Source organism: Chionomys nivalis, chromosome 2 (assembly GCF_950005125.1).
Source record: "Chionomys nivalis chromosome 2, mChiNiv1.1, whole genome shotgun sequence".
In the NCBI taxonomy this organism is placed as follows: domain Eukaryota; kingdom Metazoa; phylum Chordata; class Mammalia; order Rodentia; family Cricetidae; genus Chionomys; species Chionomys nivalis.
Genome location: NC_080087.1, coordinates 92014935 through 92038905, shown reverse-complemented (window position 1 = coordinate 92038905; position 23971 = coordinate 92014935). Strand labels below are relative to the sequence as shown.

Below are 23971 nucleotides of genomic sequence, written 5' to 3'. Positions count from 1 at the left end.
TGATATGGGATGAGCATCTAGGTCGCAGGTAGTAAACTCAAGCCCAGAATGAAAGCCTCACATCGAAGCTCAGTGCTTTTCAAGGAAGGTGCCAGGCAGTTGACTGGGCAAACTCTAGTCTTTCCAATAAGTCCCACGGGGACAACTGGATAGCCAGACGTGTCAAGTGAAGCTGGATTCCTTCCACACAAGGTGCACAAAAGGTCACTCCAAATGGAGCGTAGAAGCACAAGCAAGTACTAAAATTATAAAATTCTTGGAAGAAAACATGACTGTGCATCATGGTGACACTGGCTGCTGACAATGGGAAGTACCGATGACCTTGTGCTTTGCTGGTGGGAAGCCAAAATGGCATAGCCACTCTGGAAAAACAGCTTGGTGGCTCTTCAGAATGCTAACCAAAGCTACCACATACCCCATGGAGTCGATGCTTCGCTATTTACACACGATGCTCAAGTAGCACACAGCCACAGAGAAACTTATCTATAAATGTTCACAGCACCACTCCCCCATAATAGCCCAGAATGGAAATACCCCAAATGTCTACCAGCCAATAGACAGTCCACAGTCCAGTTTCTGAATCAAAATGTTCCAGCATTTGAAGACGGCATGCCAAATGGGTGCCCAAGGTGGAAGTCCAATAAAAACAAAATACTTTGTAGTATTGCGTTCAGAGTATCCGTAAGAGATGGGTGTGAAGTACACATAGACTATGCTGAAACATGGGTTCTGTATTACCTTGCTCACAACTATCGTAATACCCTGGCAAGTCACTCACAGTTTGAGGGTGGACTCCACCATGGTGGAGAAAGAATGGTGACAGGCACTGAGACAGCTAGCCACACGACAGTCAGACGCAAGAAGAGATGAGCGCTGGTGTTTGGCTTAGCTGTCCTGGAACTGTTGTGCAGCCTAAACTGACCTTGAATCACAGGAATCTGCCTGTCTTTGTCTACTAAGTGTTCTTGGTCCCAGGTTCTATAAGGAAGCAGGCTAAGCAAGCCATGAGGAGCAAGCCAGTAAACAACACCTGTCCATGGCCTCCAGGGTCTTGCCCTGAGTGAGTTTCTGTCCTGACTTCCTTCAGTGTGAACAGCAAGGCTGAAATAAGCCAAATAAACCCTTTCCTCCCCCAACTTGCTTTTTGATCATGGCGTGTCATTGCAGCGATGAAACCCTAACTAAGACAAATGTGTGGATAGTTTCTTTCCATTAAGATGAAAATGTTCTAAGGAAAAATAAAAATGACTGCAGTAACAGTCGCACAATTCTGAGTACTGCAGACACCCTGAACGCCACATTCTAAACAGATGATGAGTGCTATATGTGAGCTAGATCCTGGTGAAGCTGAGTTCTGGGAAGAGAAGGCAGATGAGTATCACTCTGCGTGCCAACAGGGACGATGGAGCAAATGCAGACACAAGCGTCCTCTGCCACTATGGCTCCAAACCCAGAAGTCACCCTGGTGGCTTCCTCACAAAGGATGAAAGCTGGGTTCTGCTGCTCCTAGGGCAATCAGAGAAGGAGACAAAAGGGAAAGAATTCAGCTTTGAGGAAGTTGAGAATGAGTAGAGAGAGGGCTGTGAGAGAGGAAAGGCAAAGGAGACGTCCACAGCCATGGCTCTCTTCACTGCTCCCTACCCTGTAAACGGAGACTCTTGTTTCCTGGCCACGCAGATCCGGAAAATCACAAAGAAACAGTATCAATTATAACATTGTTTGGCCAATAGCTTAGGCATATTTCTAGCTACTCTTACATCTTGAATGAACCTATTTCTATTAATCTGTGTATCGCCACAAGGCTGTGGCTTACCAGGTAAGGTTCTGTTCTGGTGTCTTTCTCCTTGGGCAGCTACATGGCATCTCCCTGGCTCTGCATACTGTCTTTATCTGTCCTGATTTCCCACATGGCTTTGTTCTGCTAAGCCATTGGCCGAAACAGTTTTATTCATCAACCAATAAAAGCAACACATATACAGAAGGACATCCCACATCAGCAGAAAAGGCCTGAGTGAAGTCCTAAGTGAATGTGTGCTGATGACACTGCCGTATCAAGGGTCCCATGGCCTTAGTTCGATGGAGAAATGCCAAAGCTTTCTCCTCAGGGCGAGGTTCAAAGGGAAATGTCAAAGCTTTCCCTTCTGTCCCCTGGGCGAATGTTAATAGTCTACAGAAAATGTCTACCATCGTCACTTCTTCTGGAAGACATTAAGGCCTGAAGACGGCCTCCCTACAGAGACTTTTCCTACCAAGACTAGCTCAACATGCCTCCTGGAGCTGTCTCTATATCATGATCCCTCCTTCCTTGTTTGTTTGCATGTAATAATCCTGTCTCCTTGTCCAGCTATAGGCAATAACCCTGCTTCCCTGTTCAACTCTACATAATAAACATGCTGAGCTTCTGGAGTGCCCAGTCCATCCAAACCCAGCTTTTCTGTGGGTCTGCCTGTTTGTTCTGTCTTTTCTTCCTTTACGTATCACCCCAGTCCTGTCCAGTCCCTAGAGACCAGGCATGGGTGTGGCAGACCCCAACACAGGAAAAGCCCCATCTCTGACAAAAGGAAGTAGTGAGTATCTCTGAACAATGTTATTTTTATAGCTTCAGATGTGTGTGTGTATATATGTGTGTGTGTCTGTGTGTCTAGATATTTATAAATGTATATATACATATATGAACCTTCTGGGCAGAACTTTCTAGACAGTTCATGAGGAAATTCTACAGAGAGATGTCTTAATAAAGCAGTGTGAAGTTGGCCCTCCAACAAACTGGTTGAGAACCCAACAGAGACCCATAGAAGATTAAACTACCAACCGTGTCTCTTCATGACTGCCTTTTCTGGAATCCATACGCTACTTACAGTTCCTCTTACTAAAGATTATCAAATGCCCGCTGCCTTTCCTCTGGTCATCACACACCTTGGAGACTGCGGTTCAGGCTGAGGTGACCTTCTCGTTCTAGCTTGGCCTTTGATAGCTCCCCTGTGCCTCTCAATCGCCTTTCCTAGCTAGCTGTGGCTACCCCAACCTAGTGAATTGTTGGGTTGCTTTTGCAACTTTTCTGTAAGTATAAAGTTTGGGCCTAGACTTTTAAGTTGTATTTCACGTGTATACGTCTGTGTGTAGGTGTGCACACGTATGCACAGGTGTGACAGAACAGGACACATGTACAGAGGTGCCTCCATCGTGGTCATTTTAAGTTTGACTAGAATGTGACCCTGTAACTCCTCATGCTGTGGTGACCCCCAAGCATAAAATTATTTTCATTGCTACTTCATAACTGTAATGTTGCTACTGTTATGAATCATAATACAAATATCTGATATTTCCAGTAGCCATAAAGGGATCACAGCCCACAAGTTGAGAACCCTGCTTACTAAACACTCAGGGCTACACTTGTACCGTAGTACCTGAGTATAGTCCCAGTTAGCTGGAATGAAGACTTTCGATTGGCTATAAACTGTCTGAGTGGTCTTCTTTGGTAGGCTCCTCAAAACCCATGTACCCAAAGAGGCCAAAGGAGGGAGTCAGATTCCTTGGAGCCGGAGTTACAGGTGGTTGTGAGCCGCCTAATGTGGGTGCTGGGAACGGAACCCAGGTCCTCTGTAAAAGCAGCAAACGCTTTAAACCAGTCCCAACTTCCCCAACTTTTACTTTTGTTCTTTTTGATACACTTTCACTCTGCAGCTCAGTCTGATGTGAAGCTCATGGTGACTCTTCTGCCTGCGCAGCTCTCAGATGCTGGGACTGCAGGCACAGGCTGTGCACCAGGCTCACATCTTATTTTTGAAAATGGGCCTTCTTAAATTGCCCAGCAGTTCTTGATCTCACCCTAACTCCATAAGACCGTGAAGTTTTTTATTTGTTTGTTTGTTTGGTTCGTTTTTCAAGACATGGTTTCTCTGTGGAACCCTGGCTGTCCTGGAACTCACTATGTACAGGCCTCAAACTCACAGAGATCTGCTTGTTTCTGCCTCCCTAGTGCTGGGGTTAAAGGTGTGCACCACCACTGCCCGGCTGAAAGTTCTTAACCTCTTGCCTCAGCCTCCTGAGAAACTGGGATTACAAACCTGTGACACCAGCCCTGGCTTTCTTATAGTTACTAAATTTGTGTTTTCTCTTTGTTTCTTTTATTTTCAATGTTTGCTAATTAAAAAAAAAAAACATTTCAAGGGGCTAGAGGGATGGCTCAGTGGTTAAGAACACTTGTTGCTCTGGTAGATTCCAGGCGACATGAAGAAAGCAAGATGCAGGTTACATACACATCAAGGCCCAACACACTTCCCAACCAGGTAGGAATGGATGTCTGTGCTCACAGAGAAAATTACTTTCAGAATATGTAAATTTGTGCCACAAATATAAGAGAATTGGTGCTGGACAGAAAGCAGGGCATTTGCTAGCATGCTGTGCATGCCAGGCAGAAGCTGGCACACTCCCCTCACAGGTGAGCAAACGGTGATTAGCTAACATAGCAATGGACTCACCCTCCGCCAACACTGAAACCTTTGTCGTTATATTGATACAGCGTTGCACCAAAAACACTTGTTTAAAATTCTGAGAGGATGGTGGTGGGAGATTTCTACAAAGACACAGAAGTGTTTGTGTGTGTGTGTGTGTGTGTGCGCGCGCGTGCGTGCGTGCGTGCGTGTGTGTGTGTGTGTGTGTGTGTGATAAAATCCCCTGGACTCCAATAATTACTGAAACAGAACAAATAGCAATAGGCACGGGCAGTCGTCAAGAATTTATTTTTAGCTCTTCCATAAGGCAATGTCATTACAACCACAGTTAAAGCTGGCAGCAAGCTGCAGCGACAACTGAAAAGCTAGGCAGACTCGAGACTCCATCAAAGGACAGCAGACCAGGGCAGCCCAAGAATAACCAAGTCAGGCCACTGAGGGGAAGCGAGACTGATGCCTGCATGGGCCTGTAGCTATCACCCACACACATTCACCTGAAAACGTTAGTCAAAATGGAAACCAGCTCCCCAGAAGCAAAAAGATGATTATCACTGCTTCGCAGTGTGCCTAAGAATTATGACAGTAAGGCTGGAGATGGCTCCGTTCCATACTAGGAACTGTAATAATCTACATACACATATATACACACATACATGGCACTATAATCATCAGTGTCCACAACCCAGAGCAGCCAAGTGTTAGGAATATAAATGAAGACGATTAGAAATTAAGATTATTAGAAATACCAACTGAAATTTTCCTGGTGCTATTTTTCTTCGACATAGACACTGGGGAACCTGCCACAGTCAGTGGGATGGAATACCAAATTAATCGAAAGCAATCTGCTCACTAGAGCAGGCCCCGGAAACATCAATGCTCTGCGCAGACTGCTCAGAAGTCTTTCCTGGGTGGCACAGTACAGTCTGATGGAAACAGCTGATCCTGACGCCACGAGCTCCCTGAGAAAGTCATCAATTGCTCTGAAGAATAGCAGGCTGTGCCAACGGTAGAAATAACTGGGTGGATGTCTGTGTTTTCAACTGTATGGTTTCTATTAGAAATAAATAAAAAGGAAACCCAGGACCCAGATTGTTCAATCAGATTCAGCTCCGTGCCTCATTAGCCATATGGCTGCTAGTGGCATAATCAACCTCTCTGTGGTTTGATGACCTCGCTGGTCAATGAGGGTAGACCCAGGTACCTCACAGCGCAGGGAGAGGATGCTACATACAGGGCATTCAGGGCAGTGTCTGCACACAGCAAGTCACAAGGAACATCAGTGGGTGGTAGAAGCCATGCTGTTGCTTGCTCATGCCAAGTCAGTTTCCTGTGAAATTGACTGATCATCCTTCATTAAAGCACCTGCTTCATGGCCAAAGCGAAAGGGGCAAAACTTAGTCAGGTTTCTATGACAACCCAGAGACAAAACAAATAAGCAAGAAAAAACAGCCAATCAACTGCAAAGAAACCCAGGGGAGTAAAGATACAAGCCAGCCTCCAAGCACACGTTTCTCTATGAATATGTTAGCTGGATTTGGGGAACGGCAGGCACAGCTGACTGGCAGCTTAAAGAAGGTCCCCAGGTCTACACTTTACAAAGTATGTACTCTTCCTGGGTGGTGGTGATTTCTGCCTTTAATCCCAACACTTGGGAGGCAGAGGCAGGCATATCTCTGTGAGTTCAAGGCCAACCTGGGCTATAGAGAGAGTCTCAGGACAGTCAGGGCTACACAGTGAGACCCTGTCTTTTCAAATGAGGAAAAAAAAGTTTGTGCTTTCAACTTAGCTGAAAAAAAAAAGCATTTTAATGAGATTAGCATTTGTAGGCCAGGAAATTACCCAAGTCTTGAAATATTCTTTAAAAGTCTTTAACTTGAAATTACTGGAACTTCAATTTGTTTATTTGTTTTACCAGTCAGGGTTTCCTTGTGTAGCTCTGACTGTCTTAGAATTCACTCTAATTCACTCTGTTGCTGTGGGAGAATGCTCTTATACCCTGCAAGGATTTGCCACTCATATTTGGTTTAATAAAATGCTGATTGGGCAGGAAGTATAGGCCAGGTGAGCAGACGAGGAGAATTCTGGGAAGAGGAAAGGCTCAGTCAGCAGTCACCACCCAGATGCAGAGAAAGCAAGATGAGAATGCCGCACTGAGAAAAGGTACCAAGCCACGTGGCTAAACACAGATAAGAATTATGGGTTAATTTAAGTTGTAAGGGCTAGTTAATGTAAGCCTGAGCTAATATTTTTATAATTAATTTAAGCCTATGTGTGTTTCAGGCTGAACAGCTGCAGGACCAGGCAGGACAGAAACTTCCATCTACACTCTATAGACCTGGCTAGCCTTAAATTCACAGAGATCTGCCTGTCTGTCTCTCAGGGGCTAGGGTTAAAGGTGTATGCCACCACCACCCTGCTTGGAACTTCAGTTTTAAAGGGAGGACTTCTATAAAATTAATATTACATGAGCACTGTATTTATAAGAATCAGATAATGACAATTAAGGATTATTCTTCCATTGAGAGAAAGACAAGAAACTGAAACCTTTTCAGAGACAGACAAGATCATTAAGTGAATTAAAATAGAAGTTGGCCAACATAAAATAGTTTCTGGTCAACATGTTAGAGTCATCTGGGAAAAGGGAACCTCAACTGGGAAAATGCCCAACAAGTTGTGTTGTGGGGGCATTTTCTTGATTAATGATTGATGTGAAAGGTCCCAGCTCACAGTGGGTAGTGCTGCCCCTGAAGGTGGTTCTGGGTTGTATGTATGAGAAAGCATGTTGAACATCCTATCTCTCCACCCAGCCAGATACTGTACATTTCTCCGAGGTCTAATGAAGTGAGTCTGCCTGACCCTTCTGAACACTCCAGATCCAGCCCAGGTCCCAGAACCAGTGCCCTAGTTGAGTCTGGTCACATCTGTTTGCAAAACAACCAACCTCTAGATCAGGCCCCCACCACAACATATCCAGCCTCTCCACTCAGACATATCTACCCCCACACTCTAGGTTTGAACCAAAATGTTCATCCCACGCTAACCCAATCCCCACCTGGTTTAATTCCACTTAAGCCCTTTCTAACCTCCAAGTCCAGTCAGTCCACACGTCCTCTGTCCTAACCTGCTCTGTCCACATCAGACAGAGAACTCACAAAGGAAGTCCACATGCCCAGATCTCATCAAAAACAAACAAACAAAAAACCTACAAGCAACATGAAAGATCAAGTCAATATCTCCCCTACAACCTAATAGTCATGCAGAAATATCTGCCAGTGAGAATTACTTCGATGAAACTCAGAAGACAGAATTAGAATAATCATAAACATCACTGAAGAATTCAAAGAGTTTAAAGATGACACTAAGAGACAGCTCAATGAAATTAGAAATTAAAGAGGCTAAATGCCTGAGTGATGCCCAAGAAAACACAAATGAAGATAGAACTGAAGATACTCCAGGACTTGAGAACAGAATTTATTGAAGGGGCAGAAACACTGAAGAGGACTCAAGCTGAAATGAAGATGAAATTGAGAAACCCATTAACTCAACTAGAAAAGTCAACGGGAAGCTCTATAAGCAGAAGAAAAGTAGAAGATCTGAACAAAATAAAAATTAAAACACAGGGGCTGGAGAGATGGCTCAGTGGTTAAGAGCATTGCCTGCTCTTTCAAAGGTCCTGAGTTCATTTCCCCGCAACCACATGGTGGTTCACAACCATCTGTAATGAAGTCTGGTGCCCTCTTCTGGCCTTCAGGCATACACACAGACAGAATATTGTATATATAATAAATAAATAAGTAAGTATTTTTAAAAAATTTAAAAAATAAAATAATAAAAATAAATTAATTAATTAAAACACAGGAAAAGAGCATACAGAAAATATGGGGCATCATGTACAAACCAAACCTTCAAATCATAGAATATGTATCTTCCCTAAACAAAGGAAATATATACTCATACAGATGTAAAACACCAAATAGACAAGACCAGAAAGAAAATGTCCATAGTCCAAGTATGAAAAACAAAAAAGTGTATGTAAAACTAGAAGAAGAGAAACACATGTCACATATAATAGAAAACTCACCAGCTGGTTTCTCAGTAGACACTCTGAGAGGCAGACAAGCCTGGAGCAGTGCATTCCAGGTTCTAAAAGACTATTACAGCCAACCTAAACTAACACACCCAGAAAACTATCACCAGAATTGAAGGAAAAAGAAAAACTTCCCAGGATATAAATAGCCTAGAAAGGGATATACCCCACAAACTAAACCTAAAACATATACAGGAAGCAGTATTTCAGGCTGAAGAAAGAAATAAACAAATCCAAGAGACTGTGGAAAGAAATACGAAGCCATAATTACCACCACTGAGAACACAAACTACCCCAAATCAACAACACAATCACTTTAATTAACATGTACACTTCAATTAAAACATTAAATATTAATAGCTTCAATTCTCTAATCAAAAGAAATAGGCTGTCTTGGTTATTGTTCTATTGCTGTGAAAAGACATGATGACCAAGGCAGTCCACAATGGAAGCATTCAACTGGGGCCTTGCTTACCCTTCCAGAGGGTTAATCTATGACCATCATGACAGGAAGCATGGAGGGCAGGAAGGTAAGCAAGGCACTGAAGAAAAAGCTAGGAACTTACATTCCAATCTGTAGGCAGAGGCCGAAACAGGACAAGACTGGCCTAGCATGGGCTTTTGAAACTTCAAAGCCCACTCTCAGTGACACACCTCCTCCAAGAAGGCCACACCTCCTAATCCTTCCTAACCAGTTCCACCAACTGGGAATCAAACATTCAAATACATGAGTCAATAGGAGCTGTTCTCATTCAAAACAGCACACAGACTGACTGAATGAATCAAAAAACAAAATCTGTTGTCTACAAGCAATATATGACTGGGTCAAAGAAGAAACAAAAAACTATTCCTGGAATGAAAGTAAAATAAAAACAGCACACAATAAAACTTCTGGGACACAATGAAAAGAGTCCATTACCAGGATGCAGATTGGGGTTGGGGAAGCAATGGAGAAAGGAACAGCAGGGTGCTGTGACGTGAAAGGGTTAATAGGAAAGGCTGGGGGTGTGTGTGTGTCTAACTAGGGAGGGGTGAGGAAACTGTAAATATGTCTGGAAAAGTTATAAGGAATCATATTGTTAACTATGTTACCTAAAAATATCTATAGAACATTTAAATTGGTGTATAAATATGCATAATAGTTTAATGAAATTTTTCTATCTGAACTAACAATGCCCCCCTCTCCAAGAGCCAAGGACTCTCTACCAAAACCAGGCACGAGAAGCCCTTTTTTGAGTCATCAGTCAGGGTTGTTTATGAGACTCCCAACATATTACAGGCTATTGCTCTTGCCTTTGACTGCACCCCAGAGGTGAAAATGAAGTCCCTCCTTCTGAAGACATCATGCACTTCAGAAATAGGGACCAGAGGCCCCTGAGCTGAAACTGATCTGAACACCTCCTCCCTGAGGACCAGCTTTCATGATACCAAAAGACGCTAGGTAAGCTTTCAAAGAAGGGAAGCCACCAACAAGCCCACCTGACTAAGCTGCCTAGGAACCACAACAACAGCCAGCATGGCATGATAACTCTATGGGTGCAGTAGGCGTGGACATACCTTGTCAGTACCAACAGCTGTCTAATTGGATTTAAGATCAAGAAAAGAGAAATCAAGTCTTGTCCTTTCAACTACCCAGGGCTAGAGAAATCATGGATCTTGGAGCAGAACCTACTGTTCAGGGCTGGGGCTGATCCAGGGCTTTCCCTGATATTCTGATGTTGAAGAAGGAACACAGCTCCTTCTCTAAAACCAGGAATACCCTTGGCAGAGATGGTAATGGCTTGGGGCCAGAGCCTTGAGGGAGCTTTGGCTTCAGATCCTGAGAACCCAACTCTGCCCACAGTATGGGGCTGTGGTTATCAGTCCCAAGGCCTCTGTGTGCTCAGACTGTAATTCTCTTAGATATCCTGTGTTCCCCTTGTGTGGCATTGTCTGATAAGCTTCCTGCTGATTTCACCCCATTTCTTACCCCTAAAAACAGTATATAAGATGCTATACTGATGAATGGGCTTGCTTGGCATAAGACATAGCTTATGCAAGATGTCCTGATGCCAAACTTTCCTGTATTCTTCTTTATCTTCTCATCTCCTGGCCACCCCGGACTTGAGGCCCTGTCACTGAAGAATAACCTACTGGTCCAGGTCAACCCACAACTATCACAGTAATAAACCAGTATAATTCCTGACTGTGGTCTTAATATTTCATCTTCTACACACAGATAAGTATAGCCCTCGTCTCTCATCAAGGAGACTTCTCTTTGTAACAGATGGGGGCCAAGACAAAAGACCACAACCAATCAAAATACAGATGCTATCTCCAATTTGTCCCTAGAAAGTCAGAAACAAGTGTGTACTCACCCGCTCCTGGCCGGCAGTGTCCCAAATGAGGAATTTGTGAAGTTCATTTCCACAAGGCACAGTTTTGGTCATAAAAGATGCCCTGAAAAGAGAGTCAACCCCCTGCATTATCAAACCTTCACAGAAACTCATGAACCCATGTTAATGTTAAGCCTCAAGAAGACCTCAAGAACTCTAGTCCCCTAGGAAGTAGTAATGAGAGATGAACCACTGTAAATAAGACAGCCTGCACTTTATATAATCCAGCTGGACTTTCAAAACAAAAAGAATCTGTGGGCTGGAAGAATGGCTCAGTGGTCAAGATCATTGGCTGCTCTTGCAGAGAACCTAAATTTGGTTCCCAGAACTTACACGGCAGCTCACAGCCATCTGTAATCCCAGTGCTAGGGGATCCAATACCTTCTTCTGGATTCCTTAGATATTGCACACGCATGGTGTGCATACACATATGCAGATAAAATACACATGCCCATAAAATAAACATAAAATATTTAAAAGAAAATGCCTACAGAAACAGATTCAACTGTCCTAGTATAACATTCTCATGATGTCAGAGAAATATTAAATATCTAACCTTAGATAGTAAAGTCATATTCTTATAACAAATGTGAGGAAAACATGTTCTTATTTTATGACTTTAAAACTTTGGCATCAAAATAGCATAATCAGAAAGTTGTCTTAACATACTCATTGCGCTGACATGAATTCAATACTAGCAGCAAGTACAGAAAAATATAGCCAAATCTCTACCTGTCTGAATAAACGTAGGGATTATCTTAGCTAAAGTTTCTATTGCTATGATAAAACACCATGACCAGGGGCTGGAGAGATGGCTCAGAGGTTAAGAGCACTGGCTGCTCTTCCAGAGGTCCTGAGTTCAGTTCCCAGAAACCCCATGGTGGCTCACAACCGTCTGTGATGAAATCTGGTGCCCTCTTCTGGTGTGCAGGCAGAATGCTGTACACATAATAAATAGGTAAATTTTAAAAAAATAAAAGAAAAAGAATTTAAAAAAAACTACCATGACTAAAGAAACTTGGGGGAAATGGGTTTATTTGGCTTAAACTTCCATATCACAGTTTATTGTTGAAGAAAGTCAGGATAGGAACTCGAACAGGACAGGAGCCTGGAGGCAGGAGCTGAAGCAGAGGCCATGGAAGGGTGATGCTTACTGGCTTGTTCCCCATGGCTTACCCAGTCTGCTTTCTTACAGAGCCCAGGACCACCAGCCCAGGAATGGTACCCCCACAATGGGCTGGGCCTGCCGCTATCAATCACTCATTAAGAAACTGCCCTACAGGCTTGCCTACAGTCCAGTCTTATGGAGGCGGTTTCTTAATTGAGGTTCCCTCCTCTGAGATGACTGTAGCCTCTGTCAAGTCGACACGAAACTATCCAGTACGAGGATAAATAACACAAGCATATGCACGGGTCCATTGAAAACGAAGTACTTTACCGTGCCAGTAAATTATAAAAACACTTCCCATTCTTTTTTTATCTCTTTCCTCTGAACAAGCATTTTCTTTGTGCTCATAAGAGGTGTAAAAAATCAAATACACAGAATATTGAATATCCTCTCTTTATGCACTAAAGTTTCCCATTCATTAAAAAACTGCAAGCAGTGCCAGTACCCTGACAAGTTATGAGAAGCTGCTGGGATGGCCAAGATACAACCACATCCACTTGTGTGGATTCTGCGGTGGTTTGAATGGAATTGGCCCCCATAGGGCTATAGGGAGTGGCACTATTGGAAGGTGTGGCCTTGTTGGAGGAAGTGTGTCACTGTGGGGGTGTGGCTTTGAGGCCTCCTATACTAAAGCTCAGTGTGATACTTAGTTCACTTCCTGTTGCCTTGCATCAAGACGCAGAACTCTCAGCTCTTTCTCCAGTACCGTGTCTGCCTGCATACTGCCATGTCCCGCCATGGTGATAATGGACTGAACCTCTGAAACTAAGCCACTTTATTAAACGTTTTCCTTTACAAGAGTAGCCGTGGGTCATAGTGTCTCTTCACAGCAATAGAAAACCTAAGATGGAAGTTTAGTCTGGATGTCATTATAAGGTAGCAAGCAGGTAAGTGTAGGATGAAGGTCATTCCATAAGTCAGCTGCTGTGGGTGCTTTAAATATCATTAAATAAAAAATAAATAAAAGGCCAGAAGACTTTTCCAGAATCTAAACTAAAGGAAAAGAGATAACAGCTGAATAGGAGTCTTGACTATATCCTCGATTCTGGGAAAGAGCTTTGAAGACTGTTTTAAGTACATTTAGAGGAGTTGGGATTGTGGCTCACCATTATAATACTTAGCATGACTATTCTCTGGCATGAATTAGGCCTTGTGCTCAATTCTTAATACTGCAAAAATGAAAATTAAAACCAATGACAATTAGTCACATCAGGAATTGGACTACATGTGAGGTTCCATCACTGAATCAAGGTAATTCCTGAGGTATCACAGCAGTGTTTTTCTTCTTCTTGGATGACACAGTCTACAGTTTGGGGGGTTGCAGTTCAGGGCATCTTGCCCAGTCTATGGCCTAGTGTGGTCCAGCACAGAGTTCCACAGTGTGCTCCGGGCTCATCAGAGCACTGTTTCTTCTGCCTCTGGTTCTCCTACGAGGCTAAATGCAGAAACCTCATTGAGTCCCTGCAATTCCACACCCACCGCCAACATACACGCTCACACCAGAGGTTAACATGTGACACTTAGTGATCAAGCCGTGAAGTGAAGGGAAAGTCTAGAGTCCTGTGTGACACAATCCAGTACTGTCGATTCATTTCCCTTTAGAGGACTTAAACAAGACCTTCCAGACCACCAACAAGAGCAAATAGATTTAAAAATGGATCCTATTCTTTTCCACTAAGCAATGTGTATACCTCACACAAATATAAGCTCCCAGTTCAGCACCTAGCCATGGCTGCTGCTAATAACTCAACTGTAATCACTCACCACCTGCTCTACCACTGAGCTATGCTTCCCTGCCTCCTTAGTCTTATTTCTTTTAATTTTTATTTTTATTTCTTTTTGTTTGAGACACAGTCTTACCATATAACCCAGGACAGTTTTGAACTTCCTACGTGGCCAAGGCTGGGCTTAAATTCATAATCCTCCTGCCTTAACCTCTTGAATGCTTGGATCACAGGTGTGTGCCGCCATGTGCAGCTTTAGACGCAATTACTAAAAAGCATGCTCCACTTTGGATACACATACCAAGCTCAGGTTACACCAACGTACACATGCATAATTATGGGATGGTCTTCTCCCCGTCCATTTTCCATGACCACATTAGAAAATGGCATCTCCTCTTTATTCTCATTATACTCTCCTGTTCAGATAGCTCATCCAATTTCAAACAATCCTCCTAGATGGAGAAGGGAGGCTCATATGACTCAGAAAGGAAACGCAGAAGTAAACAAAACTCAGAAGACCCAGCATGCTCCTACAGCTTACAAGATTCTCGGGGCACGCTGGGAAAGATGGGTCAGGCAGAGTACAGGTGTGTGCCACCAAGCCTGAAAACCTGAGTTTGAGCCCCAGACTTACAGGCTGGAAGGAGAGAACCAACTCCCTCAAGTTGTGCTGACCTCCACATGTGCTCTGTGGCATGCACGCACACATCACCCTCCCACAATAAACACTCTTTTATAATATACTAAACAAGATTCACAAGGCAACAACTGCATGGGTGCAGGCTGTGCGGGAAGCTCTGGGGATGCAGCTTGCATGCCAGTGCAGAGCCTGTGATGTAGCTGCCTTTGAATCAGCCATGTTTCACTATCTACGTGACTACCAGCATGAGTCACTTAGGTGACGTGGGCTTATGCTCCTGATGCAGAAACGATGTCCTCTTGCAAATGTGATTCCAGCATGAAGAACAGGGCAGGCTTTGAGAACAGAGTAACTCGGTTTGTCATCTGTCTGTCTGGTTGGTATCGGTGGCGCTGGGATCAAACCCACATCATACAAGCACTGCTGTACTGAGGCCACACCTCCAGTTCTGCCTGGCTCTGCCTGAGTCAGGTCTGTATCTCTGTGACGTCCTATGTGCTCTGACCCATGGAAACCATCACAATTAACCCTTGGGTCAGGGACATGAACTGAACGGTCCACAGGATCAGGCAGGTAACAATCCAGTGGGTAGATAAGGCAGGACAACTATACCGACAAAAATAGCAGTAATAATAAGTCTAGGAAATCCCCGTACCATGTGCCCGGCTCTGGGTGGCCAGGCAGGCAGCCATACTCCCCACCCCATTCCATATCCATGGATCTCTCAAGAAAAGCCAGAAGCACAAAGTCTTCAAAATTGGTCGTGGTGAAGAGACACCTAATGGAATAGTGAAATACACCTAGGTGTGTCTACGGGGGCATTTCCGGGAACTGTTAGATCATAAAGACTCTGACTTGATGGGTAGATTAGTCCTTTGAAGAGTTAATAATATAATATCATTAATGAAGAGTAGAAAGTGAGGTCTAGGTAGAGGATGTTGGTCACTAAGGGCAAGTCCTTAGATACTGTATCTTGCCCTAGCCTCTTCCTGTATGCACTCTTTCTGCTTCTTGGCCACCACAACCTGAACACAGCTCACCTCCACTCTACGCTTCTGCTGCTATGGTGTCTGTTCATCTGAAGGCAAGCAGCCATGGACGGAACCCTCTGAAACCGTAAGCCAAGATAGCATCTCCTCCTTTAAATTGCCTTTTCAGCTATTTATTTTTAATACAGAAAGGACAGTAACATATATTGGCTTAAAATTTTGAAAGTGCCATAAAGGCTAAACAAGACGAGCCCTCAGGCCAGAATTGTGGCTCACTGAGTTAACACGCTTTGAGGTAGCTAATCTATCAAGCTTTTGGTACTTAGGAATTCCATTTCCATCATCCTCCAATAAACCCACATTTTACTTAGGAAGTGTTCTTAAGGTCCAAAAGAGAAAATTATGAATGCAAGTTAACTATATCAGAAAAAGCCTTAGACATTCTTAGACACACAGGAGAGCTGAGTCTTCCTGACACCAGAAGACAGTGAAGAGCAAAGTAGGCAGGAAGTAGAGCAGCTCCCATAAGGCATTGCAGCTCCCATAAGGCATCCCAACCATCAGAAACAATGTTGTCACTGCAAACTTAAGCTATGGGGGGAGGGAGGTTGCTCACATTAGATCATTCCAGAAAAGAAAAAAATAATTCTTTCCACATAAACTTTGGATTTCCTCAATCTACAGTGATCAGCCTTTCTGGGGATTAAAGCCAGGCAATCTAGCCACACCATCTGTCAGTGCACACCATCTCTCCTCCGGAGATAAAGGCAACCTGCTCTTGAGAGCCATGGTCTTGACGTCAAGAAAATGGTCTTGTCTTTCAAGAGGAAGAAGACTGACAAGAAAAAAAAATTTATACAAGAATAGCCCTAAATTTCTGGAGTTGAGATCAATCAACTCATTGGTGGAGTTGGAAATATTTGGTCAAAAAAAGCGATGTCAAAAAAGAAACACACTGTCACTTACCCTATGGTGGGGCTGATGTTGTGGTCAAAGTGATCCTGGACAAACCGACACACGATGCTTGATTTCCCGACCCCCGTGTCCTAGAAGAGAATGAAAGCATGACCGTGAACGTCCAGCAGCTCTGACCTGAAATGAACACGCGACAAGGAGACAGAACTGCAGGACCGGAAGAGAACGTCTGCTATTTCCTAGTAGAACATTCGACAATGCGAACGCATTTCTCTCCTAAAAAGAAAACAGGCATGGTAAAAGCAGGTCTAGAAACACATACATGCAGCAGTTAGCATGTTCCTAATACATATGATTCCACAGTTGGAGAATGGAGGAGGGGTGTAGGGAAGAGGTGTGGCATCTCGCCATGTCAGTAGAAACATTGTCAGGTTAATCTGCCTCTCTAAGCAACACCCCAGAAGATTTCTACATTCCAATTTCCACATCTCCAACATCGCCTTAGAATGTGGCGAATGGACACAAGCTGAAGTCTACTAAGGTCTCATTCTTGACCAAACAGCTCTTTACAGTTAATCAAGACAGGGATCCCTTACACAATGGAAATCAAGCACAGACAAATGTCTCTACTTCCTTTCTAAAACCTTGCCAAGTGGTTTGGGGAACAACAGACCCAAATTCACAAGGGCCAAGCCCAGACAGATGATACCAGCAGTGTCTGGAGAGACAGCTCATGACTGAGAAATGCAGCAGGCAGCAAGTCAGCTCCTGCCTGAGACTAAGAAAACAGCAGGCAGTTGAGGACAAGGCTGAAATGTCGCATGAAGGCACTCTAGGAAGCAAGAGAGGGCTACCTTTTAGGAAACCAGGACTTAAGACGTCAGAGCGCATCAGGACAGAAGAGGCTACATAAGCTTAAGCAGAAGCCCCAGCTGGGTAGAGGGGAACCCCACATATACAGACACAAGGATCTCCCCCTTGAAGGGTATCGTGCACAACAGCTAACAACCCCAGGACTTTCCACGCACTATGGACTGAACCTCTGAAGCTATGAGACAAAAGAAACCTTCCCTGCTTTGAGTTGCTTTTCACAAGTATTTTTCCATAAAAACGAAAAGCTGGCTAACCCAGACACCTTAGAGATATACAAGGGATATATATGTTTCTCGTGTTAAAGATGTGACTTCGTTTGTTCATTTCCTTGTTTGTTTGTTTGTTTGTTTATTACAAGACAGTGTCTCTAAACCGAGCCAGCCTTCACTTCCTTGGACTGATTCTCCTAATTCTCTCAAGTACTAGGATTGTAGGGGTGATGTGTACCACTGTGCCTTGCTTATACCTCCCTAGGGATCCAACCCAGGGCCTCGTGTGCATCTCACACTGCTCTGACCAACCAAGTTACATTCCCAGCTTCTAAAGGTATGATTTTGCTTTGTTTTGGTTTTTTTGAGACAGGGTTTCTCTATGTAGCTTTGGCTATCCTGGGACTCACTCTGTAGATGAAGCTGGCCTCAAAAGGTGTGTACTACTACCTCCCGGCTTAAAGGTGTGATTTTAAAAGCCCCAAGATTGAGGCTGGAGAGATGGTCCGGTAGTTAATAACACACGATGCTCTTGCAGAGGACCTAGGTAGGGTTCGGTTCCAAGCACCCACACAACAGCTCACAACCGTCTGGAATTCCAGTTCCAGGGGATTTAACACTCTCTTCTGCCCTCCACAGGCACTGCACACACTCCCGGTGCACAGAAAATACTTGTGGGCAAAACACTCTTACATGTTTTTAAGTAGTCTTAATCAAGGGGCATATGAAGTGACCCAGAGAGGGTGCACGCCACAAAGCCTAATGGACCGAGTTTAATTTCCAGGACACACACCGTAGAGGAGAACTCCCTCAAGCTGTCCTCGGATGTACGGATGGGCTTGCTACTCTAGCTCACCAGAAAAGCTGGTGTTTCACACAGGTCATCTCTAGAAGGCAAGGAGTGGACTTAATGACTGTAAGATGGTATTTGGAGGGCTGGCCTTCAGGTAAGCTCTGCTGTGCTGAGTTGTGGACTTGGAACACAGTGTCAGAGCAGAAGCCCCTGGGACTCAGAATGTGCACTTTCTGCATGAGCATCACAGCTGAGAGGATGTCGCATCTGTCATGGCTGGTGCACGGCAGGGGCGGAGACACCACAACACCCCGAGAGTCAGGCCAGAGAGTACAAAAAAAGGAAGACCTTGGGCCAGGAGAACTATGGGCATTTCCAAGTGGTAGCTTTAGGGCACAAAGTGGGGTGAGCTTGGGTGTGTCCTGAAAACATATGGGGAGGGGGAGTGGAACAAGTCAGAGAGAGAGACAGAAAGAATGTTAATTAATTAAAAAAAATTTAAGAGTCTAATCAATGCCCTCTGCCTTTGGCCTACACGTTCCCATGGATTCTGGCCCAGGTGCCCTCACCACCCTCCCAGGGACAGCTCATTTGCCCTCTTCAGCTGTTTTAAGCCCTTCCTACAGATGAATTTCTTCATGCCAGCCCCAGGGAAACGGAAACTCCACAGCTGCAATGCCCTGCCCTGCCCCGCTCTGCCCTGCCCTGCCCAGGAAGGCACGGCAAACACCCCATGCCGCAAGCATTCCTCCAAGAAGCCACTGTGTCCTGGAAGCTGCAACGCAGGCAGGATGGGGACCACACCCTCTCTGTACCCACACCTCTTTCTTTTTCTTCCTTCTACATCAGGGTTCATGGTTTAAGAATTCTTTCTCAGAGATCTTCCATTCTTCCCTCATCCAGTATGCAACCCCCAATTCCTGCCCTCCCTATACAGACAGTAGGTTCTACTCCACTGGTATGAGATACCAGAATCTCCCTGGTCTGTAGACCTCCTTGGTGGGAGATGGTAGGCTACCGTTCCTAGCCTGCAGGGGTCCCAGAGGAGTTCTGGGTGCAAAGCAGAGTGTCTGCTCACTCCGAGGTGCCCACTCATGTCAACCCCAGCACCCAGGACTCTAAAGCAGGCTCTCCACCTAGCCTTCCCCTCCCCTCCCATCTTTTCAGGTCACACCCAAGCTCACCACACTCTCTACCCTAAAACTACCACTTAGAATTATCTGTAGTTCTCCTGGCTTGAGATCTTCCTTTTTGTACTCTCTGGACTGACTCTCGGGTTGTTGTGGTTGTGATGCTCACTCGGGGAGCACACATTCTGAGTCTTGGGGGCTTCTGCTCTGATTCCATGCCCCAAGTGCACAGTAGAGCCTGCCCAAAGCCTAGCCTTCCAAATACCATCTTATAGTCATTACGTCTACTCCTTGCCTTTTACAGATGGCCCATGAGAAATGCCATCTTTTCTGGTGAGCTAGAGTGGCAAGCCCACTCCAGTGCAGCTGGATCCCTGTCACAGGTACACTTTGTCTTGTCTTACGTTCACAGTTTGACTCAATAGCTACTGCTTACACATTTCATAGGCAGAATACAACAAAATACATTCATTTTAATTTGGCTAGAAGATAGGATATTTTGTAAAACATAGAGCCAAGACATTTGTCTGACTGGTGACAGGTGGAGTCCCTGAACCCCTGGGACTTGGGGGCTCCACCTTTGGAAAGCTGTTGTTCCCCTGATGACCACAAGAGGGAGGGAGACACGCTCACCTGTTGGCTGGAGAGCCCAGGGTGCCCTCCAGTCAAGGACTTCCTTCTCCGGCCAGAACCTGACTGGGATGGACCCACAAAAACAACTGGACTGTGACCCGCAATCATGGAGGAAAAGACTAGTGAGTCATGACTGCCACACAAGACCAGCCTGGTCCAAGACAGCCAGGGCCACACAGATAGACCCTGTCTCAAGAGAGAGAAAGAGAGAGGAGAGAGAGAGAGAGGAATGAACGCGCAAAGGTCCTGACTGCCCCCAGTTTAAAGGCCACCATACTTTTAGTGAGCTTATGCTAATGGAAACTGGTCTATGTATAGTTTTTCCATTCTATATTTTGAGACTATCACAGCCTATCTTGTCTGATCCTCTGATATTGCAAAGCGGAAGCTCATGTGACTTCCTTAAGGTCACACAACAAGCAGTTGGGAAAGTCAGAAGCACATGTTCCTGGTCCCTGTCAGGCCTTCCTGAAGGTTAAATCAGTCTCCCAGCCAAGCGCAAATTTCTTATCAGACCTAAAGTACCCTAATTGTCCCCTTTCTGGTTTCCCTTTGCACAGGTCAAGTTACTCAGCATGGTATGAAGACAGGGCCTCTGTTTTGATAATGATGGGCAGGCAGCACAAACTCATTCATCCATCTACGCAGGGATATACTATGCAGGCAGCAATGTCCAAGGGCAGGGGGTGGAAAAAGTAAGTCCTGGTTCCCTCAGTGAGACTTAACACGGCAGACTTAAATGTGACTGAGCAATCAAGGCAGGGATGGGGTGCTGGTCAGCTGGAGTGAGGGTGGCTGGCTTCCTGCAGAGTATCTGTGAGCTAATCACTGGAAAGCAAGCTGCAAGTTATTATTTCCCACCTTGCCACCGGTCTGCAGCACTCTACAGGGGAACTGGATCCACCAGCAACATTAGCCCGTAGGAAACTGACTCTAATCTCAAAGACAACTTACGCCAAACTAAACCTAACTTCCAAGTCTTTAGAAAAAGCTGAGTTTTCCCAGACTGGAAGATCTTCATGAAGCAAAGGACTAGCTAATTTGGACTCCAGGACCATACTGCCAATATCATACAGGAGCAGGGATGAGTATAGTGATTAGAATGACGAAGAGAAAAGTGTGTATTCGTTGACCACATATAAAATCCCAGGCACGAAACTGAACAGTTTATATGAAAAAGGAACATCTAACATCTCTTAAGCATTGTGTGTGAGAGAGAGAAAGACAGAGAGTGCCCACATGTGCATATGTATATATACAGGTGTGCACATGCATACAAGTGTGTATGTGCATGTGTGGTGCTTGAGATGAAAGCCAAGATCCTGAGCACTAACCATTGAGATATGCCCTTAGACCCCCCAGCACTAACCATTAGGTTATGCCCCTATACCCCCAGCACTAACCATTGGGTTATGCCCTTATACCCCCCAGCACTAACCATTGGGATATGCCCTTAAACCCCCCAGCACTAACCATTGGGTTATGCCCTTATACCCCTCCCCCAGCACTAACCATTGGGTTATGCCCTTATACCCCCCCAGCACTAACCATTGGGATATGCCCTTGGACCCTAAATATTACTCTTACCTTATAAATACTTTCTATTCTGGAACTCAAGCTATTTCTATTACACAAAGGCAGGGGGAAGGGAGGGAGGAAGGGAGGGAGAGAGGGAAGGAGGAGGAAAGACTCATCACACACATCTTGCTCATTGGGTTTCATTTTCTGAATTTCATTTTGGAGATTTCTCTTTGGCTCACCTTCCAGTTCTTCCTACAGACACACCTAACAGGATGAGTGGCGCACAGATAATTTCCAAATATCGATAATATCTTTTTTAGCTGTATATTCTTACTTTAATCCATTTTTATAGACTTAGGGGCCTTTATTTGCTTTTATCTTTGAGACAGGGTCTCTCTATGTAGCCCAGGCTGGTCTCTAACTCATGATTCTTCTGCTTCAGCCCCGTTAAGTACAGGCGCTTCGGTTGTGTGGCACCGTGCCAGGATCCCACCGTCTCACCCTTACTCCTCAGATAACTGAAGAACAAGGACAATTTTGGATGAGGGAGAAGAGGAAGTTTAATTCCTTCACTTCCTGTTTTTCTTAGAATAGCCCCCACCGCATCCGGTCATTTTCAGAGAGCAGTTTGTCGCAATGTGCAAACTCTGCACAACTACACAGAAACTTGAGTTCATCTAGTGAGTCTTTGGGGGTATTTCGTGTTAAAAATAAATAAAATAACACAAATTTTTCTGTTGGGACTGTATGCCAAAGGAACCAACCATTCCTTTGTGAAGTTCCCTTTCTTCATAAGCTCTTAATTGAGGAAGACAAGTCACCCAACAAATGGCGGGGGAAACGCCTCAAGTTCCCATCACCAGAGGGAACCCCTGATCATATAGAATTTTTTTTACTGAGACACCAAGCTCTAAACTTAGGGTTTCTACTGTAACATAATTTGATGGTGGTTTATGTTGTTGCTAGTGTTACTTTTTTTCAAAATACTTTTTATTTCTCCTGAGTTGCCAAGACAGCCAAAGAGTGAGCACAGTTGTAATGGACAGCTTACAAAATGACTTCCAGTGGTCCCCAAGTGCATAGCTTGACTAAGGACGTACTCCTCAGAATACAGCAATGGTGTTGCTTGTCCCTTCTGCGGAATGTGACTGTCTTCATCCCCACACGCCCCTCGACCCCGTCACCTTCTCTCTAGCGCTTGTTCATCCTTATGAAGCAAGCTGCACAAGGACCCAGAGACAGGGAACTGAGAGAGACCCCAACACAGGCCTGCCGAAAGCTACAGAGGACTACATTCTGTCAGCGGCCTCAGACAAAATGTGGAGGCAAACCTCGTCCAGGTCCACCTTGGCATGACTGTAGTCCCAGCTGACACCAGGTGGCAGCTTTGTAAGAGATCCTGAACAGGGAGGCCTATATATAATTCATTCACAGGTTCCTGACCCACAAAAACTGTGAGGAAACAAGGACACGTTGTTTTGCGTTGGTTTGTGCTGGTAAGTGGAGGGCCCACTTGTTATACAGCAGTGTGTAACTAATGCAGCTGTAAGGGAGGACACATATGAAGCGCCAACTCCACCCAGAAGGCTGCGGGTTGGACTCCTGCAACAACCTTGGGGAAGGAGGGTGAGACCCGTTTTGGTAATTAGGGAATGGAGGGTTAGCTAGTTGGCAGTGGGAGAGGCTGGCATCGAATGGAGGAGGGCAATACTGTAGAGGGCTTGGGAGGCTCTGCTCTGTGAACAATTGCGTTGAATATTCCACAGAAGTCTCTGGACTATGAGAAAGAAAAACAACAGCATTGCTTACCCAACAAAATCAACGTAGGATGATTTCACACTAGTGGCAAACTTAAAGTCAACAAATGACGGAAGCATGTATGACGAGCCACCCCCATAAACAGTAATTCAGTCGAAGAGTAAATCTTGAGAGGAGAAACCAGAGCAATAGATCAAAATCAGAGAAACTAAGGAGGAGATACCGGAGTAATAGATCAATCAGAAAGCAGAGAAACTGACCTCGGAACCTGCCTTTCAGATTTCATTTCGGAGCTGCTTTGTGTAGGCATTAACACAGTCCTCTGAGGCCTGCTACGTTGTTTTATCAAGTGCCTTTGCATTTCAGCAGAAAACTGTCCTTCATTTGGTATCATCCCATCCACTGCGACTCAGCAGGCCATCCAACACCAAGCCACCAGGCCTCCCTCCCTCCACAAGTCCTTGGTTGGCAGCCTTGAGGACCAGGACACATTTGAGAGGAAACAGCGCCCCAAGCCCCCCCCATGCTCCCCCCATTATCCCCCACATCTGCCCCCACCCCACCATCACAAGTTGAAGTGCTGGTGTGGGACTGAGGAGATGGTGCTCCCTCCTCATCTCAGCGCCTCAGGTCACTAACGTCTTGTAAAAGACACTTTCACTCAAGATCCTGAAGGGCTTTGGGGGAAAGCTGAACAGCAAA

General features: G+C 44.9%; 1 protein-coding gene across 1 annotated transcript in view; it reads right to left on the bottom strand.

The window, feature by feature from the left end:
* Rab31 (RAB31, member RAS oncogene family) overlaps positions 1–23971 on the bottom strand; it is a 126426-nt gene that overhangs the window by 60826 nt on the left and 41629 nt on the right. Inside the window, exons 2-3 of the mRNA XM_057763029.1 lie at positions 16404–16483; positions 10899–10980 (exon numbers count right to left, since the gene is read on the bottom strand). Coding sequence (XP_057619012.1) covers positions 10899–10980; positions 16404–16483 — 162 coding nt within the window. The remainder of the gene's footprint in view (positions 1–10898; positions 10981–16403; positions 16484–23971) is intronic.